The 21476-nt window shown below is 45.2% G+C and overlaps 1 protein-coding gene across 1 annotated transcript; it reads right to left on the bottom strand.

Moving 5' to 3' along the window:
- Nucleotides 1–606: 606 nt before the first annotated feature.
- On the bottom strand, nucleotides 607–20628 carry LOC308283152 (aldehyde dehydrogenase, dimeric NADP-preferring-like; the record flags this gene model as incomplete). The annotated part of the gene is made up of 7 exons (XM_080723533.1): nucleotides 607–803; nucleotides 2346–2445; nucleotides 4008–4174; nucleotides 8593–8985; nucleotides 13244–13325; nucleotides 16762–16787; nucleotides 20418–20628. 7 exons carry the CDS (start codon nucleotides 20626–20628, stop codon nucleotides 607–609), a joined length of 1176 nt encoding a protein of 391 aa, XP_080579659.1.
- Between the last annotated feature and the right edge of the window lie 848 nt (nucleotides 20629–21476).

Here is a 21476-nt window from a genome sequence, read left to right as displayed (position 1 = left end):
GTGGAATATCCCTTTAAAAGCTGTCTGGGGGGCACTCACAAACGTAGACGATAAAATGACCCTGAACACGTTTGAAAGTGAAACGTCCGTTTAACGCAGGGTTCCCCAATAGGCGGCCCGCGGGCCATTTGCGGCCCACGGGGGGCTACGGTCTGGCCCACACCAACCCCAGTAATAATGGTGGTATAAGAGCAGCAACAACACTAGTATATCGTCGTTGTCGGGTGGAAATCTCCAAATTTGTACGTTCTTTCGCTAATCATACAATGCCGTCGCACAAAAGTAGTGAAAACAGCAGATCTACAAGCACACAACGCCTTGCGGTGTGCTTGTAGATCGGCTGTTTTCACTAGTTTAAATCATTTTTAAAATGATAAATTCAAAACGAACGGTTTTGGACATACAATATTTTCACCCGACAACGACGAAAACTGTCGCTGGAGTAGTGGGAACGCCACCGTCGCCCCCCTGCAATGTTGTGGCCCTCGGCTCGGTACCCTAGACATAATTCGGCCCTTGGGGAAAACTAATTGGTTAACCCTGGTTTAAGGACTGGCCCCCCCCCTGCTTTGCGTGGACAACATCGTCTCGTCTCGTCTCGTCGCATCACATCACGGAGCAGCTGAACCAGTCTTTCTTGGCCGAGGCGGTCCAGCGCAGCCAGCCCAGGTTGCGCTCCGTGTACGGCGGGTAGCGCAGGCCGTTGATGAACTCCAGCGCCCAGCCGCGCAGCATCACGCCGCGCCGGTGGCTGAAGGTCTCGAAGCCCCAGCGGCCGTGGTAGCTGCCCCAGCCACTGGCACCTGGTGGGGAGGAAGGTGACAGACAACCACACACACACAGGGTTGGATCAATACCAAACTAGGGCTGTCACGGCTATGGCATTTTACGTGACGATTAATTGTCACTCAGATAATTGCGATTAAAACCCCATTTAGGCCTAGAATTATTGAATGCTTTAACCTAGGGGTCTTCAATGTTTTCAGGCCGAGGACCCCTTAGTTGACCCCTTAGTTGAGAGAGAGATTGCATATAGTGTAATCGTTTGACAGCACAATCATCAGTGTATTTTGGATTCATGTCAAATTGTGTTTTCAGATATTTAACCACTTGAACTGTCAATAAACTTGACCTTTTACTCTGTACTTGGTCTGCTCTTTTTTCCCCTCTACACCAAACCTCTTGCCAAAAATAGCCGATCGAGACTAACTGAGCTCCAGTTGAGTGAAAAGGACCTTTTCTTTGACGATGGCTAGCCAGATTGCTGACATAGAAACATTAATTGCGATTGACGATTTAACTGTGATTATGTCGTCGACAATTACATTTCTGTTTGGCTTGTGGGCTTTGAAGTTGCACATGGCAGATATGACACATCACTGAAATAAACAAAGAAATGACAACTTTTAACTTAGAATATTGATATAGCCGATCTACAAGCTCACAACGCATCGCATCGAGTCGCGTTGTGAGCTTGTAGATCTGCTATTTCCGCTATTTAAAAAAAAATATATGAACATTTTTCAACATAATTATGACGATTACGACTAAATAATTGTGATTATGTTAAATAATTGTGATTAAACGATTATATTATAATTGTGACAGGCCTAATTGATCCCTGGGTTGTTTTTTACAACCAAAAATCATAAGCCAACGAGGGCTCTAATTGATAGAATGGATTTCTTCAATGGATTCTGTCACTATTGGGTATGCTAAATAACTCGCATGCTCATTTTATTACGGTGACAGCATCTTGCAATGGGCCTGGTCTACAAGATACGCCAAGTCACCCATGTACCTTGTCAAACTACTTCCAAAACATCAAAGACGTCCACAATCACAACGCCAGAGGCTGCTCCACTAATCACATTTAACCCAGATTTGCCTCAAACAAAGGGTTAAATTGGTTCTCCTGCTAGGCCTCAAAAACATGGAATGCCCTACCAACCAAAGAGTGTAAATCCCCCTTAAGGGAGTGTTTAAATCCTTTAAAACCGTTCTGAAAGAACACTTACATGTGGCTCAAAACTGGCCCTTGTAAAAATTCAAAGCCCAACCCTAGCATGATGTACTGACATATTATCTTGCTTATTATTTTGATGTATTACCTGCTTATTGTAAGTTGCTTTGGATTAAAAGCGTCTGCTAATGCCTACATTGTAAAATATATTTAAAATGTATTTAATTCCTGATTTCTGACTGTTATATGAAGTTTTGCATAGTATTGTTGTATATTTGTCTGTGATTATGTCTGATAAAACGAGTACAAAAGGACCACTAGGTGGCAGTAGCCGACCACCCCACAAATGCAACTCTTTGTTGTTCCAACATGCCATTCTTACCGACTCCTCCAAAGGGCAGGCTGGGCAGGGTCATGTGGAGGATGCCATCATTGGAGCAGAATCCTCCACTGCTGGTCTGCTTCAGAACCGTGTTCACCACCTTGAGGAGAAAAGAAGAAATAAAATCTGTTAAATAAGTGAACGTATAAAACGAGGTTTCTGCCAGACAGTGACGCTATGTATTATACAATCATTATCTTCATCATACAAGAGTGTTGCCCCAAAAGTTGTGAAAATAACCAATGTCAGTTATTTTCACTATTTTAGAAAGACTTTGAAACCAGTGAAAGTGGTTCAGTCTGTGGGTTGTGAATCAATATTTAACCAGTGAATCTTAATCTTAATCTTGAAACAACAGTGGCGGGTGGAAACAAACTAATCATCTCAAATAATTCTTAGGCATGAATCAGGATTCTTCACAGCTTTTGTTTGACACTCTTGCCCTGTATGTGATGTAGGCAGCTACAGTAGCATTAAATCAAATTACCAAAAAATTCAAACCATCAGGTTTCTGCCTGACAGCGATATTATAAGCCCGCAGCCCCGTTAAGGGCGCTAGTACACATTCAAACTGTGAAATTGTAGCATTTTAAGTCAGTGGTCTTTAACAGGTTTTTCATCCCAAGGACCCCTTAGGTGAGAGAGAGAGAGAGAGATTAACTCTCAAAGGCCTGGAACGCGCCCGAGTCGCGTTCGATTTTAACCACTTTAACCATTATTTTATGCTTTAACAATTGAAAAATAGCAGATACACAAGCTCACAGCGCGGCACCGAGTGCCACGCTGCGAGCATGTAGATCTGCCATTTTTGAAAAATCGTGAAAATGTGTGCAAGCCTTTGAATATCTTTGACCCGATCTTTGACCTGACTTCTAAATCCTTCCTCTAAAATCAGCTGTTCTTAAACTCTTCATGTCAAGGACCCCCAAAAGTACAGGTATTTGAAAAATATACTCAAAACATGTTGTTCCAGGGACCACCCAGAAGCAAATATTTGAGTTACAAATGTTCGCTTTTAAACAGATATATTCAAAGACTTGCAAAAACAAATCGTGATTTTGCAAAAAAATAGCAGATCTACAAGCTCGCAGCGCGCGCTGTGAGCTTGTATATCTGCTATTTTTCAATAGTTACCTGCATTTACATCTGAGGGAGGCAAAAAAAAGCCTCTCCTTTTTTGGCCCCTGGTCATGGAATGACCTTCAGTCCAGACTCAAATTGGCTGTGTTAATTCCTTTGAGAAGTTTGAAGAGAATCACTCTAGACAGATCTACAAACGCTTGCACTTGTTCAGACCTCTAATTAATTTGCTCTGTGATCTCTTCCTTTGGGTACATTGGGCACACTGTGCGTGTACTGCTACCTTTGAATTGCAAATTAGTTTATTATTTAGTGTACATTTTGTATTTTTGGGGTTCTTGGGTAGCTGTTTGTGTATCATGGATGTTCTATTTTTGTTGTGAGGTCTTGTATGTAAGCAAGGATTGTGTAATTTCTTATTTCTGCCTCTTGTCCAGGTCACACTCGAAAAAGAGATCATATCGCAATGTGTTTTTATCTGGTTAAATAAAGGTTAAATAAAATAAAAAAAACATTAAATAATTAAATAATAGTTTTAAGCAGGGACCTGGGCATCCCGGAGGCCCCCGGTTGCGGTCTTACCGAGGATTCCTCAGAGAAGACATAGAGGGCCAGGGCCTTGTCCCGGCGGTTGATGAACTCGATGCCTTCCTCCAGAGAGTCCACGGTCAGGATGGGCAGGATGGGCCCGAAGATCTCCTCCCCCATCAGGATGTCTCCCTCGGGCACGTCCACCACCACCGTAGGAGCTGTTATGAGTAAAAAAAATACTGTTACTAAGGCTGGCCTTAGATTAGCAGATCATCGGGCGCGATGAAATCGGGTAGCACCACACACTCCAGGACAATCGTTTCAGATTCTCTTACCAGATAATCTAAACACGCTCACAGTTAGCCGATTTGAAAAGTCGGGGACTCAGGATTAGGACACTACAGGATTCTATCCAGATTGAGTCGGGCCCGAACACAGCAATAATAAACCAGTAAGACTCCCTAATCGGGAGATAGGTCGCTTATCTCCACAAATAGGGCAAAAATTTGTTTTTCCAAAATCTGCCTGATCCATGTTGATGACATGAGTGTAGACATGCTGTGTAGTGATTTTCGTGATTTTAGGGCAAAATCTGTAGGAGCAGTGTCCAAAAATGTGTTTTTAAAAATCGGCCTGAAGGTGGCGCTATATGGGACAGATTCATGGTGATGGGATGAGTGTAGACATACTGTGTAGCGATTTGCGTGATTTTAGGGCAAAAACTGTAGGAGCAGTGTCCAAAAATGTGTTTTAAAAATGGGCCTCATGGTGGCGCTAGAAGAGGGCCATGTGAGAAATGAGGGGTGGGGTGTCCGCGTTGCCTTGGCGGACAAATAGGTACCGGCCCCGGCTCTCCCGGACCCTCCTAGCCCGAGTTACGGCATTTTATGTGAGCTGCAGTGGAGGGGGTCCTCCACTGGGGGCGCCACCACTTTTGCATCCGTTCTGGAGCAGCAGGAGTCGGTGGTCCCCGGGAATTCCCCGTGAGCAGCCCCGTTGGGGTGGTCATTTGGTCATTTTTGCACATTTGGTCATTTTTTACATCTGGGGGTCCCCCAGGGACCTGGGGGTCCCTGGAGCTCCGGGGGTTGTAGTTTGACAGCCAAGGAGCGTGTGTGCAAAATTTGGCATGGATCGGGGCAATGGTTGCGGAGATATGAGCAGGGCAATAGTGTGACGTGTGAGGTGTGACAGACAGACAGACAGACAGACAGACAGACAGTTTGTGCAGGTTTTGATAGTAAGTGCGACCTACGGTCGCAATAATATAATGAATACAAAATGTCACGGGGGCTGCCCTTCTGAGCGCTGTGCCTTGCAACACACACACACACACACACACACACACACACACACACACACACACACACACACACACACACACACACACACACACACACACACACACACACACACACACACACACACACACACACACACACTAACGTTATCCACTCAACACCATCGCCTCGCAAAAAAAAAAGAAAAAAGAAACACTTCAATATGGAAGTTGTGTCCCATTTTGATGATATGAGTTCACGTTGACAGTTGTTTCATGGATCTGTTCAACTCTCAGACTTTTACCCTCTCTCGACTGCTAAACTAGTCAACACTGCCGCTGCGTCTGCTTCTCATGATGCCCGATTAGTCGTATGACTGTAGCGCGCAGAACATGTAGATCTCCAAGACCACAACGTGTCCCTCCGTGCCACGTTATAGGGCTTGCAGAGCAGGGTTTTGTAGGAAATGGGCGAGTAGGTTTGTCTTTGACTTGCAAGAGCAAAAGCGAGACCTGTCCTGTACCCTGTGTGTGTGACTGTATGGCAGGGGTAGGCAACCTTAGGCACGGGTGTCAACATTGGCACAGTGGATGGTGATCACTCTCAGATACAGATACTATGGTGAGGGTCAGACTCAGAACAGCTGCTCTCGCCACCAACAGTCCCCGTTTGTAGCGTCCGTCAGTGACTGCATTTTCTCTTGGTCCCCCGCTGCTGTTCCAGACCAGTAGTGATCCAGAAAAATAATTTTTTTGAAAAGAGTCGGGCTGGCCCCGATCGCCCTACGAGCCACTCGGCCGTGTTCAGATTGATCTGTGAGCCCTCACGCTAGACGACATTTATGCCCGATAATCGACCCTGTTTCAGACGCAGGCAGCCCGATTGTCGGGAGGGTCATTAAATGCCCCGATTATCGGCTAGTGTGCGGCCAGCTTAACTTACTGAACATCTATTACCACTGTGGGAGCTGGTAGCAGGGACGTGCAGAGAATGTTTAGATAGGAACACACACGTCAAAGTAGATTTAACCATTGGTAAAACTTACTTATGATATACATACTTGTTTCTTTTTTTTTTTTACTTTTCTTCTTTCCTCTTTCTTTCTTCTCTCTTTCTGTTTTCTCTTCTTTCTTTTTTTATAATTTTTATCCCACGGTTTTTGCAACCCATTCTCTCACCCAGTGCCAACTACCTAACCTGTAGTCCTGGTTTCCGCTCTCCCCCTGCCGCGCCAGGGGAATTGGTGAGCAGGCTGGCTGGCTCGGGGGGAGGTAGTATAGAAACCAGGACTACTGCATGTTTTTGTGAGGGCATCTACCCTAGGAGACACAGGGAGAACAGGCAAACTCCACACAGAAAGGCCCTATCGCCAACCCCCCCTAGGGTGTGGGCGCTGATGACGCGGAGGGAGGAACACGCCCCCAGCGCCCACAGCTTCCCCCGGCAGGAATCGAACCCAGGACCTTCTAGCTGTGAGGCGAAGCGCCAACCACTGCGCCACTGTGCCCCAATGATATACGTACTTGATACCGTATTTTGTCACTCTCTACCAAAATCTCTTTGCCAAATAATAGTTGCAACGTGTTGTGAGCTTGTAGATCGGCTATTTTTTGGCAACTGTTCCGCCCCAGGATAACCGATGTTGGGGATATTTTAGCTATCGCAATAATAATATCGTAATCCGTGATTTCTTTGGTCATGATAATCGTGATATGAAATGTTCATATCGTCCCATCTCTATTAACACTTCCCCTGCCTAACCCGCCTGGAGTTGTGTTAGCGTTGCTAGGGTAACCAGGTAAACAGCTGCTTGCTGCGGGTGCTGGTGAAAGCATACGTCATGACCAGGCCTGGAATTTCGTCATTTTAGGGGCAAGGCCACTTGGTCTTTGGTGTTGTCCATCTTTTGAGGGCACAAAGGCCAAATGCCAGGGCAGCAAGGCCATCAAATAAAACAAGATTTTAGTCCATTGAAAGAATTTGTTGAATTTAAGTATTTACAATCTGATCCATGCTCAGCTCTGCACCAATCTAAGTCACTGCATTGGTTTTAAAGATGGGGACTCAAGGGAGTTAAGATTTCAGAATCTCAACAAAAGACACTGGTGTCTACTGTCTACATATTGAGCAGAAAGTGGTTCAGTCAGCTGGGGCATTAAGGCCACTGTGGCCTCAGGTCATGCCATTGGTTTGAGGGGCACAAGGCCAAACAGAGGGGCAACGGCGGCCATGGCCTTCATGGCCTCCATGAAATTCCTGCCCTGGTCATGACGCAACGCGGCCAGAAGCAAAATGGAGCGTCTATTCTCCATAGACTCCTGTTCTATGCTGTAACATAAAAACGGCTGTATCTCTGAATAAAAGGTGCAAATAACACCGAAAAGGCCGAAAACCGATCTTTTTCGCAGCTACACTGTTCCGTGATGGTCGGCCCCGGTTAGGATTTTAGTTTCGTGACCGTTTGTAAACAAACAGACCTCCATTTTGGAATCGTCAGATTACACAGCATGCACACGCACGTGGCCTCCGGGGCTCTTCAAAATAAAACAACAGTCTATGGTGGCAGACACAATGTTAGTGGCTCTCCTTCACTAGGGCTGTCACAATTATTACATAATTGTCTAATCGCAATTATTTGACATATCGCGATTATTCGCGAAGTCAATTAGTGGATATAGCAGATCTACAAGCTCACAACGTGTCGCGTTGTGAGGTTGTAGATCTGCTATTTCCACTATCAATGTTCTTTTTCAAATATGTCAGTAATTTCTTTGTATATTTAGGTTATGTGTCATATCTGACATGTGCAACTTCAAAGCCTAAAAGCCAAACAAAAATGAACACACAAAAACACAATTAAATCGTTAATCGCAATTGACAGGTAGTGTATGCCAGTGGTTCTCAAACCTTTCAGGCTGTGACCCCCGAAATAATCATGTTTTAACTGGGGACCCCTCACCAGTCACCACCCTGACGAGCACTAAGAGTTGAGGAATTTTGTATAACACGGTTCTATTGTGAAAATAGCAGATCTACATGCTCACAACGCCTCGCGTTGCGAGGCGTTGTGAGCATGTAGATCGTCTATTTTCACAATTTCTGCCTCTATATATTTGACAATTTGGCCCATGTTTAATTTGTCATTTCAGAGGTATTACCAAAATTAATAACCAAAGACAATGCATAGGTATTTTTCCAGGACCTTCCAAGACCCTTGATAAATTCCAAAACTTTTCCAGTACTGGAAAAATACCTATGCATATTTCAAAATATTTCCAGGAATTTCATGACCGTGGGAACCCTGTGTAAAACGTCATAATCGTGACAGCCCTATCCATCGCCGCACGTCCACCCACCCATGTACTTGTCGTCCTGGTCGCCGTCGCCGCCGATCACCACCCTGGCCTTGGTCTTGTGCAGCATGTCGGTGAGCCGCGTCCAGTGGCGGGGGCTCACGATGCGGCCCAGGTCGGGGCTGCTGCGTGGCTCCTTGCCGTAGAAGTCCTCCAGCACCTTGCGCAGCTCGGGCACCAGGGCGTCGCGCATCTCCGGCGAGCACAGCACGTAGTCGGGCGCCACGCAGCTCTGGCCCGCGTTGAAGAACTTGGCCCAGGCCAGGCGGCGCGCCGCCGCCTGCACGTGCACGCGGCCGTAGATGAAGCACGGACACTTGCCGCCCAGCTCCAGCGTCACGGGCGTCAGGTGGAGCGCCGCCGCCTGCAGGATGCTCCGCGCCACCGCCTGGGAACCTGAGACGGAGGATAACAATAAGCATGAGACGAGTAAAGCCCCTATCATAGTAGGCACCGCGGTGCTAAGCTATCCACCGCGGTGTAGTCTTTTTAAGTCATAAAACTACAACATTGCGTCATTACTCGCGGTGAAGAGCTTTCCACCGCGAACACCGACACATCTCTCTGTTTTTACTTTCAGACAGATCGACCCATCACCCCGTTCACTGATTGGTGGATCTAGACCAGTCAGTCACAGTGATAGGACTTCACCGTGACTGACTATGATGGCCTCCACTTATTTTCTCACTTTAGGTGGATAGCTTATCACCTAACATTTGCGGCGATAGGCTCTTCACCGCAGACTCTGATAAGGGCTTAAGACTCCCTAATCGGGAGATAAGCGACCGTCAGGTCACAAACTTTAGAAGGCAATCGTAGCCAATCAGGAGGGAATATAGGAAATGGGACAGATCCATGTTGATCACATGACTTTAGAGATACTGTGTACTGCTTTGCGTGATTTTAGGCCAAAATCTGTAGGAGCAGTGTCCAAAAATGTGTTTTGCAAGAATCGGCCTCATGGTGGCGCTAGAAGAGGGCCATGTGAGAAAAAGATGGGTGGAGGTTGTGGTTTGTGTGTGCAAAGTTTGGCATGGATCAGGGCAACGGTGGCGGAGATATGAGAAGGGCAAAAGTGTGACGTGTGACTGACAGACAGACAGACTGACTGACTGACTGACTGACTGACTGACTGCCGGTGGAGGTATGGTCCCCATTTTCTAAGGGTTTCATTTTATTTTGACAATTGCTTTGCCAATGTAAAGTATGTTTTCTCATACCCAATAAAGCTCCTTTGAATACCCCCTTCTGTTTGACGTTTCTTTAAGCGTGGCTGTGGTTCGCTATTAAAGGCTTAAAGGCTTCGGGTTTCATGCAAACTCCAAATAATGTAATGGCCCATTGACCACGCACAGTGTCCTTGCTATGATTTTAAATAAAACACGTTTCTACTTTACACTGAGCTACCTTGGATCCTAAGATCTCCTTCTTATTATTTCACTCTTTTGAAACGCACAGCACCGTAAATTAACTTGGAACGTTTGTCCTGTAACTAGCAGCGCTTTTTCATCTTATCACATAACGTAGTCTTACCATCTGATGAGGCTAAGTGGCCTATGGATGAAATCTAGGCCTATAGTGTCTCCATATTAGCCAGTAAAGGTGAGTGAGCAGTTGTTCAGTATAAGGGTTTATATGATATCATTTATATATTCAATAATATATATTTATTAGCCCCTGGTTGCGAGGTTGAATCTCATTACGTGCCCATTTATAGCGGCATTCACACGGGCACGTTTTATTGCGATTAAAACGAATCCTCTAATGTATTGTCGGAAAATACACAACGTTTGGACATGTGTGAAGACACATCCGTAGGCTATCTCAAATACAGGCAAATATAGAGCCATGTGCGGGTTAAATCCATAGTTATTTATAAAAGGTTAAATCCCCCTCCATACCGTCCGCTCTCATTAGATTTCTGACCATTCTGGCCGCCTCCTCCCCTCATTGATTTCATTTCTGATCACCGCTCCCTCGATCGCACATAGTGTATTATTTGTGAGGAGTTGCTCACAGTTAGATGAAAGGAAAGTGCCACTGGAGTCACTTGTATATCATATATAGGCTCGCTCTCTCTCTCTCTCTCGTGCTCTCTGTGCCAAATCATGTCCAAATGGAGACGCTTTACGCGGAGCGGAGCGCAGAGAGGGAGCCAGCGGAGGGCAAGACGAGAGAGAGAGAGAGAGAGAGAGAGAGAGAGAGAGAGAGAGAGAGATAGAGAGAGAGACGTTGACGTTGTCCTCTTCGTAGATATTAATATCTTGCTAAAGTAAGTAGGCCTATTTGCTGTCTGGTTAATTGCTGGTAGATTTTGCGAGTCTCTCCCGCCGCCGCATGGTTTTATTTTTTGATCGCCCGTTTATACGACCGTCGACCGCAGATAAATATTTGCGGGGGTCCTGACTCCTGCGGTTACATTGTGAGTTGAACTTGAAGAATTAATAAACACAGGGAGATGGAGGAGGCATTATTATGCATCTTGGATACATACATGTCCCGTGGACAGACGTGGACTCGTGATTCCTTGTTTCGGATGAGTGTGTGAGCGCAAACGTATCAATTAAATATGCACGAATGTGGCAACTTCACCACCTCCCATTCGCACGACTAAACTGAATTATATTTTGAGAATGTGGCCAGTCTAACGTGCAGTGGATCCATCGCATGATAGACTTGCTTGCCAAAATAAGCTGATCTACAAGTTGTCAAGGCAGTGAGTACATGACCCTTTGTTAGCTTGTAGATCTGTCCATTTTGAGGAGTGATGACATGATATAGGTCACGTGAGACTTGTTGCGCCTTCTGCGAAAGATTTGTATGGTATTTCTCTGCTCAAGTCACAGGGCCTTAATGCAAGGATGTCAAAATACGACTAGTTTTTATCTATGCGTGCATGTTTCCAACTCAGGCTACTATTATAATCTATATGCTGCAGATTTAGTCCACAAATCCGCCTAACAAGAAACGGATGTGCATATCCTATAGGCCTATATATTTTATTAACATTTCACACGTTTTTTCTGTGTATGAGAGAGCTTTCCAAATTCTGTGCCCAAGCTGGCAGCGAGGCGTCCCCTGAAGATGCTATTCATAGACATTATATAATATAGGCCTACATTCTATATCCTGATCTATAAAACGTATAATAAAACATTTGGTTAATAATAGGTTTGACAAAGTACGTTGTCACTTTATATACCATGATTATTCAATCTGCAGCATATAGATTATAATTGTAGCCTGAGTGCGCGATGGATCCACTGCGCGTTATAAATGGGCACGTATAAATAAGAGGTTAAATTATGAGATTCAACATCGCAACCAGGGGCTAATAAAAATATATTATTGAATATATAAATGATATCATATAAACCCTTATACTGAACAATTGCTCACTCACCTTTACAGGCTAATCCATAGGCCACTTCAGCCTCATCAGACGGTAAGACTACGTTATGTGATAAGATGAAAAAGCGCTGCTAGTTACAGGACAAACGTTCCAAGTTAATTTACGGTGCTGTGCGTTTCAAAAGAGTGAAATAATAAGAAGGAGATCTTAGGATCCAAGGTAGCTCAGTGTAAAGTAGAAACGTGTTTTATTTAAAATCATAGCAAGGACACTGTGCGTGGTCAATGGGCCATTACATTATTTGGAGTTTGCATGAAACCCGAAGCCTTTAAGCCTTTAATAGCGAACCACAGCCACGCTTAAAGAAACGTCAAACAGAAGGGGGTATTCAAAGGAGCTTTATTGGGCATGAGAAAACATACATTGGTAAAGCATATGAGAACTACAGTATGTCACATTGTGTCATTTTTTGAAACAAATAGTTGCATATTAACTGATAATTCAGCTCCAAATGCGTCAACTTATGAACCTTGTCATGTCTATAATAGGCTTTATATGCATAGAGTCGTGCCCAGTGGGAGTGTTGGCGATATCGCCACAATAACGGTCATTATGGGCTACCACTTATAGATCTTTTTCTTTTATTTTGCGCATCCTGCTGATCGAGGCGTGCCGCGCAACAGAGGCGAAGGAACAACACCCATCGGATCGGATGGATTAAAACAGGGTAAAGGGCTTCCAGTCATTGCGTGACTGACTGCCAAGGTTCTTTTTTTTTTGCTCATTTTGGCACCATGGAGAGCGCCCCTTGACATCGTTGGCCCAATGAAACCCCGGTGATTTCGGAATTGAGAACCTTCGGAACAATGGGATTCAGTTTTCGGAGTAAAGAGCCCATTTTCGGAATACAAAACCTTCGGAATTGAGAACCTTCGGAACAATGGACCTTCGGAATTGAGAACCTTCGGACCAATGGACCTTCGGAATTGAGAACCTTCGGACCAATGGGAAGTCCCCTCGAAAATCGCAGATCAAAGATCAAAATTCTCAGTTCAAAGCGTGTTGGATGCATGACTATGAGGTCATTAAGCTGCATGTTGACACCTTTTCGTGTTTTCAGGCCTAAAAGTATTGTTCGAGCCAGGCCGAGCCTCGGCCCGCCTAAATTTTCAGGCCCATTGAGAACTCTAGTACCCGTGTAAAAGATGAATGTCCGTAGTTGCGTGTACCCGTGTCAAATATGGAGGTCTGTTAGGCGTGTGTGCCTGTGTAGAATATGAATGTCTTCAGGTGTGTGCGTACCTGTGTAGAATATGTGGTCAAACTTATTCTCTAGAAGTGCCTTCGTCTGCTCTGCCCCGCCCGTGACAACTGCATAGCAGTCCTGCAAAAAAAAAAAAATCATCGTATTAACAAAATGTGAACACTAATGATAACAGTCAGAAACGTGATTCAATAATCAATACAACATGATTTAAAATCATACGAAAGGAAACTTAAAGGAGTAGGTCAACCCCAAAATGATTCTTTTTTTCCCCCTATTGATTAGTCATGCCATGGAGACTACAGTTCAGATTCTTTGTGTTAGGAATGCAACAAATACAAAAAGAAATATTATTGAACTCAAGTCTCCATGGCATGACTAATCAGTAGAAAATAAAAGTCCTCTTGGGGGCGAACTACTCCTTTAAGCTAAACGAATGAACATTGGTGGAACAAAAAGTAGCCCACTATCCGTCAACTGAAACAATTTTGAGTGCATCTTGTCTTTCAAAACTGTCCTGGAAAAAGGAGAAGACAAGGGGAGGTAAACGTCAATTTCCATCAAATGGATGTGTCATTCACTGCAGCAGTTGTTTCCCCTTCTCTTCTTTGTACATGATGTGTTTCGTATTTGTTGATGACATGTGACATTGTGTTAATTTTTTACCCTATGCCAGGAAGTTTTCAGGCCAAGGACCCCTTAGTTGAGAGAGAGATGAAGTAGGGACCCCCCAACCTATTTTTGGCTACAGTTCTCAGAATATGGACACACGCGTTCAATGAACGATCGTTCATGAACACGTTCATATTTTGGGCGAACGCAAACTGCACGTTCTTTGTTTTCGCTTGATGAACGATATTGTCGAACACGTTCATTCTGACGCCCGTGAACGGCGTTCGTCGGCATTCGTCGGCCGTTCATGCGGCGGTCCGTGCCTCCGCGGTCGTCTGTCCTCTCGTCTCTTTTTCATTCACATGCTCCAATAGAACACACTGCACGCAGCTCCTCGCGAACGTTGATATGCGGTGCTGCAGCTGGGTGCTTCATCACATGAAGCACTGTGAATCTCCTCCTCGTTACGTGTCGCAGTCGCAACTCGCAAACAAAGCCTGACTACTTTGTCGTATGAGTGTTGCACGGCGAAAATAGCTGATCTGCAAGCTCACAACGCGCCGCATCCACGAGACAACGCGAGCTTGTAGATCAGCTGTTTTAACGCGGAAACATGTGCACGATGTTTAGAAACTGCCTTCAGCCCTTCACAATAAGGGTGCAGGAAGACTGGGCAGTGGGCACCTAAATATTGTGGGCACCTCAATGTTAAGCTGGATGAAATTATTGCTGTGTGTGGTTCTATATGGGCTGTGTCAATAGTTTTGACAAATAATAGCTTGCAGCAACGTCTAAACATATATTTATTTCCTTTTTTTAATAGCCAAAAGTATAAAAATATTATGGTTAAAAAAAGAACTAAAAAGAACTAAGTTAGTTCATTTTGGGGAACCATGAACTTTAGTTCAAAATGTAAAATTATGAACTATGAAATTAACTAGTTCATTTTAGAAGTTTTGAACTTGAACTTGAACTAGTTCACTTTGAAAGTGAACTTTCCCAACACTGACACTATAGGGTTCAAGTTGTTAATATAAAAAGGATTGGAAGATTTGGAGGACCCCCTGTAGTAACTCTGAGGACCCCCTAGGGGTCCCGGACCCCCTGTTGAAAACCCCTGCCTTATGCTATTTTTGTATTTTTTCACAGCTCTTTTGTGCATACAACTAGAATGCTGCGTGCCTCAGTTCTATGGTGTAAAAGGTGAAGGCACACAAACTGTGTACACATTTCAGGTGCCTCGTGGCTGCATAGGGGTGGTACCTCGTACCTGGCGTGGCAGGCTGGTAGTGTGTGGAATGTACGGAATGGAACAGGCATGTGCACACATAGACATCAAAGGGGGCTCGAGCCCCTGCCCTTTGCAGTTTTTACTATGGTGAAAGAAATGCAAATGCCTCCTTTCCATGCCATAACTGAAGGCTGCATTCAAGAGAATTGCCTTGTCCAAACTCTCCTGAACTTGAATGCAGCATCTTATGTTGAAAGAAACTGCCCTATAGAAATCCATGCTGTTACGCCACATCTCCAGAATTGACTTGATTATGCCTAGTTCAGTGTGATATCACAGAGCTTGGAGGTCTGCTATTTTCGATATATCCAGCTATTTTCGACATTTCCACCAAAAGGCCCTTTTAGAAATGTCATCCCCTGCCTCTCTAACATTCTCTGCACGTCCCTGGAATGGAATGTATGTCACCTGTTTGTAACTTGACCTGCCTGGGAGCCTTCAAAAGCCAGTCAATCAGGCCCATTTGGTTTGTCAGCCTACACTGCTGCATTCACACTAGCAGAGGCGGAAGCTACAAAACTAACTTATTTTGTAGCTACTAACTTTTCATGCATACAGGTAATTAAAACATTTTTTTTCAAATAATTTCTTGAGTACATTTAAAAAAGAAAATGCTAAGCAATTCCATAAATTAGAAAACAAATGTTTTAGAAGTAGTGAAAATTTTTACCACTTTTACATTTATAAAAGCTATGTTGCGCGGCTGCGAGCTTGTAGATCTGCTGTTTTTGAAAAGTTTTTGTATTTTTTAAGCGAACATTTTTAACTCAAATTTTGCCTCTGGGGGGGTCTCTGGAACTAAATATGTTGAGATGGGGGTCTGTGGCCAAGTACATAGGCCTATCATTGTGCGGTTCCTTCACGGGTTTGAGCACCACTGACATGGAAACATAGGTTTAAAAAAATAAAACCTTTGAACGATTTGAAATATTCAAAGACTTGCACAAATGTTCACGATTTTTCAAAAATAGCAGGTGTATAAGCTCGCAGTGCGGCACTCGGTGCCACGCTGTGAGCTAGTAGTTAGTTAGTTAAAGTACAAAATAATCCGTAATAATGCCTCCCTGTATGAAGAACATTCATGGAGGGCCCGCTGTGAATCCTTGTACCCATCAGGGGCATAGTTCCGCCGATTTAAAATGACTCCAATACGGAACTAAAACTTCCTATGATTGGCCGCTAGTTGCGCTGTTTTCCCCCCCGGCCGATCGCAAAAAGAATTGTTCTCCATTGGACTCCATTCATTTTCCCCTTTCGTTTTCTAACCTTAATTAACACTTTCATACATATAACCAATATATCTATGCTGCCGGCTGTGTTCTTCTTCGTGTGCTGTATTTCGGGAGGCTCCGACCACATTCTCCCATGTATCCCTGCGGTTGCACGTGACCGTTGGCAGCCAATAGCATCCTCTGATGCCTTTACAATCTATGATGGCAACACCCATGCCAAGGACCCATATTGTGTCATTTGCGCAGCTTAGAAACCAATGGCTTCGCTTTGTCCATATATTTTATACAGTCTATGGTACCCATGGCCCAGAATTTGGTGCGACACCCCTGCCAATACCAGCATTTTATGCAGAATCGCCAACTTCACCGATACCAGAATCGGGAAAAGGGCCTAGTTTTTAGGAATGACTTCTTACTGTACCTGGTTCATGTATTTAGGGATGAGTTCTGCGCGAAACCCCGGACATTTGAAGGAATTTATAAAACCCCCCCGGACAGGCCGGACAGCCCCCTAAAAGAGGACATGTCCGGGCAAAAGAGGACCTATGGTCACCCGAGGACATGGCGCTCATGACCATGATGAAACAGTGAGGAGCATGATTGCCTGGAAACCAGATGACGCACACACACACACACACACACACACACACACACACACACACACACACACACACACACACACACACACACACACACACACACACACACACACACACACACACACACACACACACACACACACACACACACCTACACACACACACACACAGGTTTGCAATTACTACTTTGTGGGGACATTACACATAGTCTACTATATTTGTGGGGACATTCCATTCATTTTTAACCCTAACCCTAACCTAACACCTAAACACCTTGTGGGGACATATTAATTTGTCCCCACAAGATTTTTTCCTCCGGTTGTACTATCTTTGTGGGGACATGAGGTCCCCACAAAGTAGTAATTCCCTGTCCACACACACACACACGCACGCACGCACGCACGCACGCACGCACGCACGCACGCACGCACACACACACACACACACACACACACACACACACACACACACACACACACACACACACACACACACACCTCATGTACCTCATTTGGAGGCTTTGCTTGGTTGTTGAATTCTTCGGAATACCGAGTCAGAGTGAAAGCAGTGTTGTTGCATCATGGGGAACTTATGAAGGTAGAAGTGGAACTGAGAGTTTGGTTTCTACACAACTGCCAGTGTTGCGTAAAGAGGGACATTTTAACAGAGGGCTAACCTCCCTCCCCCATCTCTAACCACGTTGTCAGTAGTCCTTGATACAATAACCTATAAAATTACATTATTCTACATGTACTGATTATAGAGAATTTTATATAATTGTAATCAGGTCTTTATTTGCTGTGCAATGAATGAATCAAACTGATCGCAAATAATTTCTTTGAATAGTCTCTCATCTTATATAAACAGAATTGACACAAGGAATTCCACACACTATCACTTCTGCTGTTTATATAGGTATTCTAGGTATTATTATTAACTGAATAAGTGGTTGGTTTGATTTTATTTGTAATGCAATTGAAGGCAAAAACAAGCATTAATTAATGATTTAATCACACAAAGAAACCCAACCCAAATCGCACAAGAAACCCGGTCTGACACGAAAAACCTGTACATTTTTTCAGGTCACAGCGGGGTCAGAAAACATCTGTGCCCACCCACATTGTGCCAGGCCTACCCAGTTGTTAAATCCTGGCTACGCCACTGACTTGAGCTCATCAAATGTGGCTGCAAGGCAGGTTGCAAGGAACGGTGCAGGTGCTCAATATAACCTGCCTTGCACTCCTCCCTGCAAATGCTATGGTGGAGACTGTTAACACTATTAGGGAGGACGTATGGATGTATTGTAGTGAATCTCTTTGGGCATAATTGACCATGAGCTCTTTAAAGGGGGCGTGACACGGCCAAAACAGCTAATTATGGCTATCAAATTACCCAATTTTTTTAATGATGTCATGTACCCCCATGTTAAATGACCCAATCAAATTAAAGTATTGTAGTTACTGTACTGAAAGTAGCCAATCGCTGGAGCGAGTTTTCACGCCGACACGCCCAGGCAGATTCACTACTAACTGACTGTGTCAGTTAGTAGTGAATCTGCCTGGGCGTGTCGGCCCCGCCTCCTTTTCAGACTGTTTGAAGGAACACCATGTGACCTCCTGTATCATAATGTTAAATTTCGGCCGGTGTCGCCACTCCTTTAAGAGGATAGGGTGCGGGTTTTGGGGAGACGATAACAAAGGGGTGTGTGTGTGTGTGTGTGTGTGTGTGTGTGTGTGTGTGTGCGTGCGTGCGTGCGTGCGTGCGTGCGTGCGTGCGTGCGTGCGTGCGTGCGTGCGTGCGTGCGGGTGGCCCAACTCACATTAACAGCCAGTGTTAAAAGTTAAAACTGGTACCTTTGTCAACACCTTATTACTGAGATTTGCTAATAAATAATTATGATTACACCCCTTGGTTGAAGTGTATTGTTTAAGTATTACCATTAGCGTACCCATATAATATATAAGACTTCCGACAACGCCACCTCTATTAAAGAGGAAAGAAGGTTCGTTAAATACGTAACCTTTAAGGACACACAGGTTCGTCATACGGGATACCAGAGCAATATAACGTTTCAGGAGAGAGTGACCAAGACACCAATTTAGAAAAGTATAACAAATCTTTATTTCTAGTTACAGAGGCCTCTATCACGCCATAAAACACAGTTCCAAAAATAAAAGAAATGAATCCTATCGCTCCTAAGCTAAAACTAGAAAACTCTAAACAACAATAAAACATCAGTTCAAAACCCCTCCTTCGTATACGTTTCTCACTTAGCAGTTAAAGTGCACTTTTCAAAGTTAGCTCCAGGCCTGTTACGTCCTTCAGATTGTAATAATATAATTATTACAATAAATGAATTTAGGCAAGGAGCGCAGACTAATAACTATTGATTATTACTATAACTAAACAGATATCAATAATAGGCGGAATAGTGACTTCTACAGCAGGTATGGATAATAATGGATAACTTCTACAGCAGGTATGGGATGCACCCAGCAGGACACAGCCAATCTTCAGCACGTCTACTTCTTCTGTCCACCCATCTGTGAATACAGAAAAGACGCCAGTATCTCTGTCGCTTCCAATATAACGCTCAACTTTAGATCGGTGGCTACAACAATAGTAGTGTACAGGAATCAGGTACTCACAACAAGGCAGGCTTTTGGCCTGCCGCTGCGAGTGAATCGCACAACACTAGCAAAGCCACTGCGGACCCCTCTCGTCGGCCTGGGTAGACTGGTTCGCTCGCCTGGACCCCTCCGCTGGCACTGCCTGGTCTCGAAGGTGAATGGCTGACACCGCCTGGTACTGCTGGACACCCCGATCACGGTCTGGAATCGCTGCACTGTACTGTAGAGTTCTAGTTCAAGTTCACATAAAAGCTCATTCAAGTTCAGTTTCGTTGCTCTGAGGCTACACAGTTAGCCGGCGCCACGAGCCGCTAACTGTCCTGCTTCTCTGCCTCGACCTGCTCACACAACGCACCGCACTGTCCGCCTGTTCCCCTTGCCGTTCAGAGACAGAGTGACTCTGGCTCTCCTTTTAAAGGCCACCCCTTCACTCTGCCAGCCGCCCATTGGCTAGTGATGACATCAGTCCGCCCGCATTGGCCGAGCTACTGGGCCTAGTTACCCTATCAGTTCTCAGTTCAGGACACACATGCACAGTAGGAGGAGTTGGTTCAGGGGGGAAACAGCATTAATAACATATCACAAAAGTCCAACAATGTATTCAAAAGTAGAAAGACAGAAAGAATACATGGAAATAGTTAATAATAAAGAAAAACAAAAAATAATAATACCGCTTCCTTTCACCCCCTCACACTCTCCCCCTCTTAATCGTTGCCAGTCCCTGAAACTATCCTACAGGAAAGAGAAAAAAAAACACCACGGCTCATACATTAAGTCACTGGGAGCTACACATACCTTTAAAACATTACTGTGCACTATTCGATCCCGCTAAGAAGTCAACTTCCTACCTGCTCTCTGCTCGTACATACGTTTGCGCTGTCTGGGATCTAAAGTCTTGATAACCTTGGCCTTCTCCAAGTAGCGCATGCAACACTCCACCATGTGCCTCATGTCCTCATCTTCCTTCCTCAAGACCTCCTGGAGCTCATCAATCTTCTTTGCCATATTGCCGTCCACTTTGGGTTCCAGGTCATCACTAACCTCCCTCTTCTTCTGCATGTCGGAGTGGGCCTCATGGAGCTTCTCCAAACCCTCCTCTGGCCTGGCCTGGCTCCTGCAGAGCCCGCTGAGGCTCCTCCACTTTGGCTCTCCTCTCTCGCCGGGACCCCTCAATCTGAGACTCCCTGCCTGCACCCTCCCGCTGCAGGGCAGATAGCTCCTCAGCCATGTGGCGGATTTGGACATTACACTGCTCATGCACACTCTCCACCTCTTTCCTGGTGTGGACAGCAGCATCCTGGATCAGCTGCTTAATGGTCTCCTTGGCCTTCTCCAACTCATCACACCTTTGCTTCTCCCTCAGAAGGGCCTGCTCCTTCTGTAACGTAGCCTCTTCGGTGAGCTGAGGGCTGTCGTGGACTTTAGCCAGGGCCTCGTAGCGCTCCTCCTCAAGGGTGGCGCACCTCCCCTGGAGCTCACCCACATTTCCCACCCACACGGCCTGCTCTCTGTGCACTGCCTTAGTCTCCTGAGACGCTGCTACTAACCTGGCTTCTAACTGACTCAAGGCTGACTGAAGCAGTTGTAGTCTCCAGTCCAAGGCCTCCTTCAGATCCTGAGCCTCCGCTGTGTCTTCCTCCCATCCCTGCATCTGGTCCTGTACGGTCTGTAGCCGCTCGGTCATCTCCTCCACTTTAGCTGTGGCGGTCCTCAGCTCCGTCTTGGCCTGCCTGAGCTGGCCACGTAGCTCCTCCATCTCCGTGCTCTGCTCCGTCACCATCTTGCGGAACTGCTGGTTGTTCCTACATAACCTCGCTATATGGCCTGGCTGCTTACATTGTCGACATATCGGCCTACCTCTCTCATCCCACTCGTTTCTCTGGGACGGCTCATACCGGCGTCTAGGC

This window comes from Nannobrachium achirus (genome assembly GCF_963921795.1).
Source record: "Nannobrachium achirus genome assembly, chromosome: 4".
Lineage (NCBI taxonomy): Eukaryota > Metazoa > Chordata > Actinopteri > Myctophiformes > Myctophidae > Nannobrachium > Nannobrachium achirus.
This window is presented reverse-complemented; position numbering and strand designations above follow the sequence as displayed.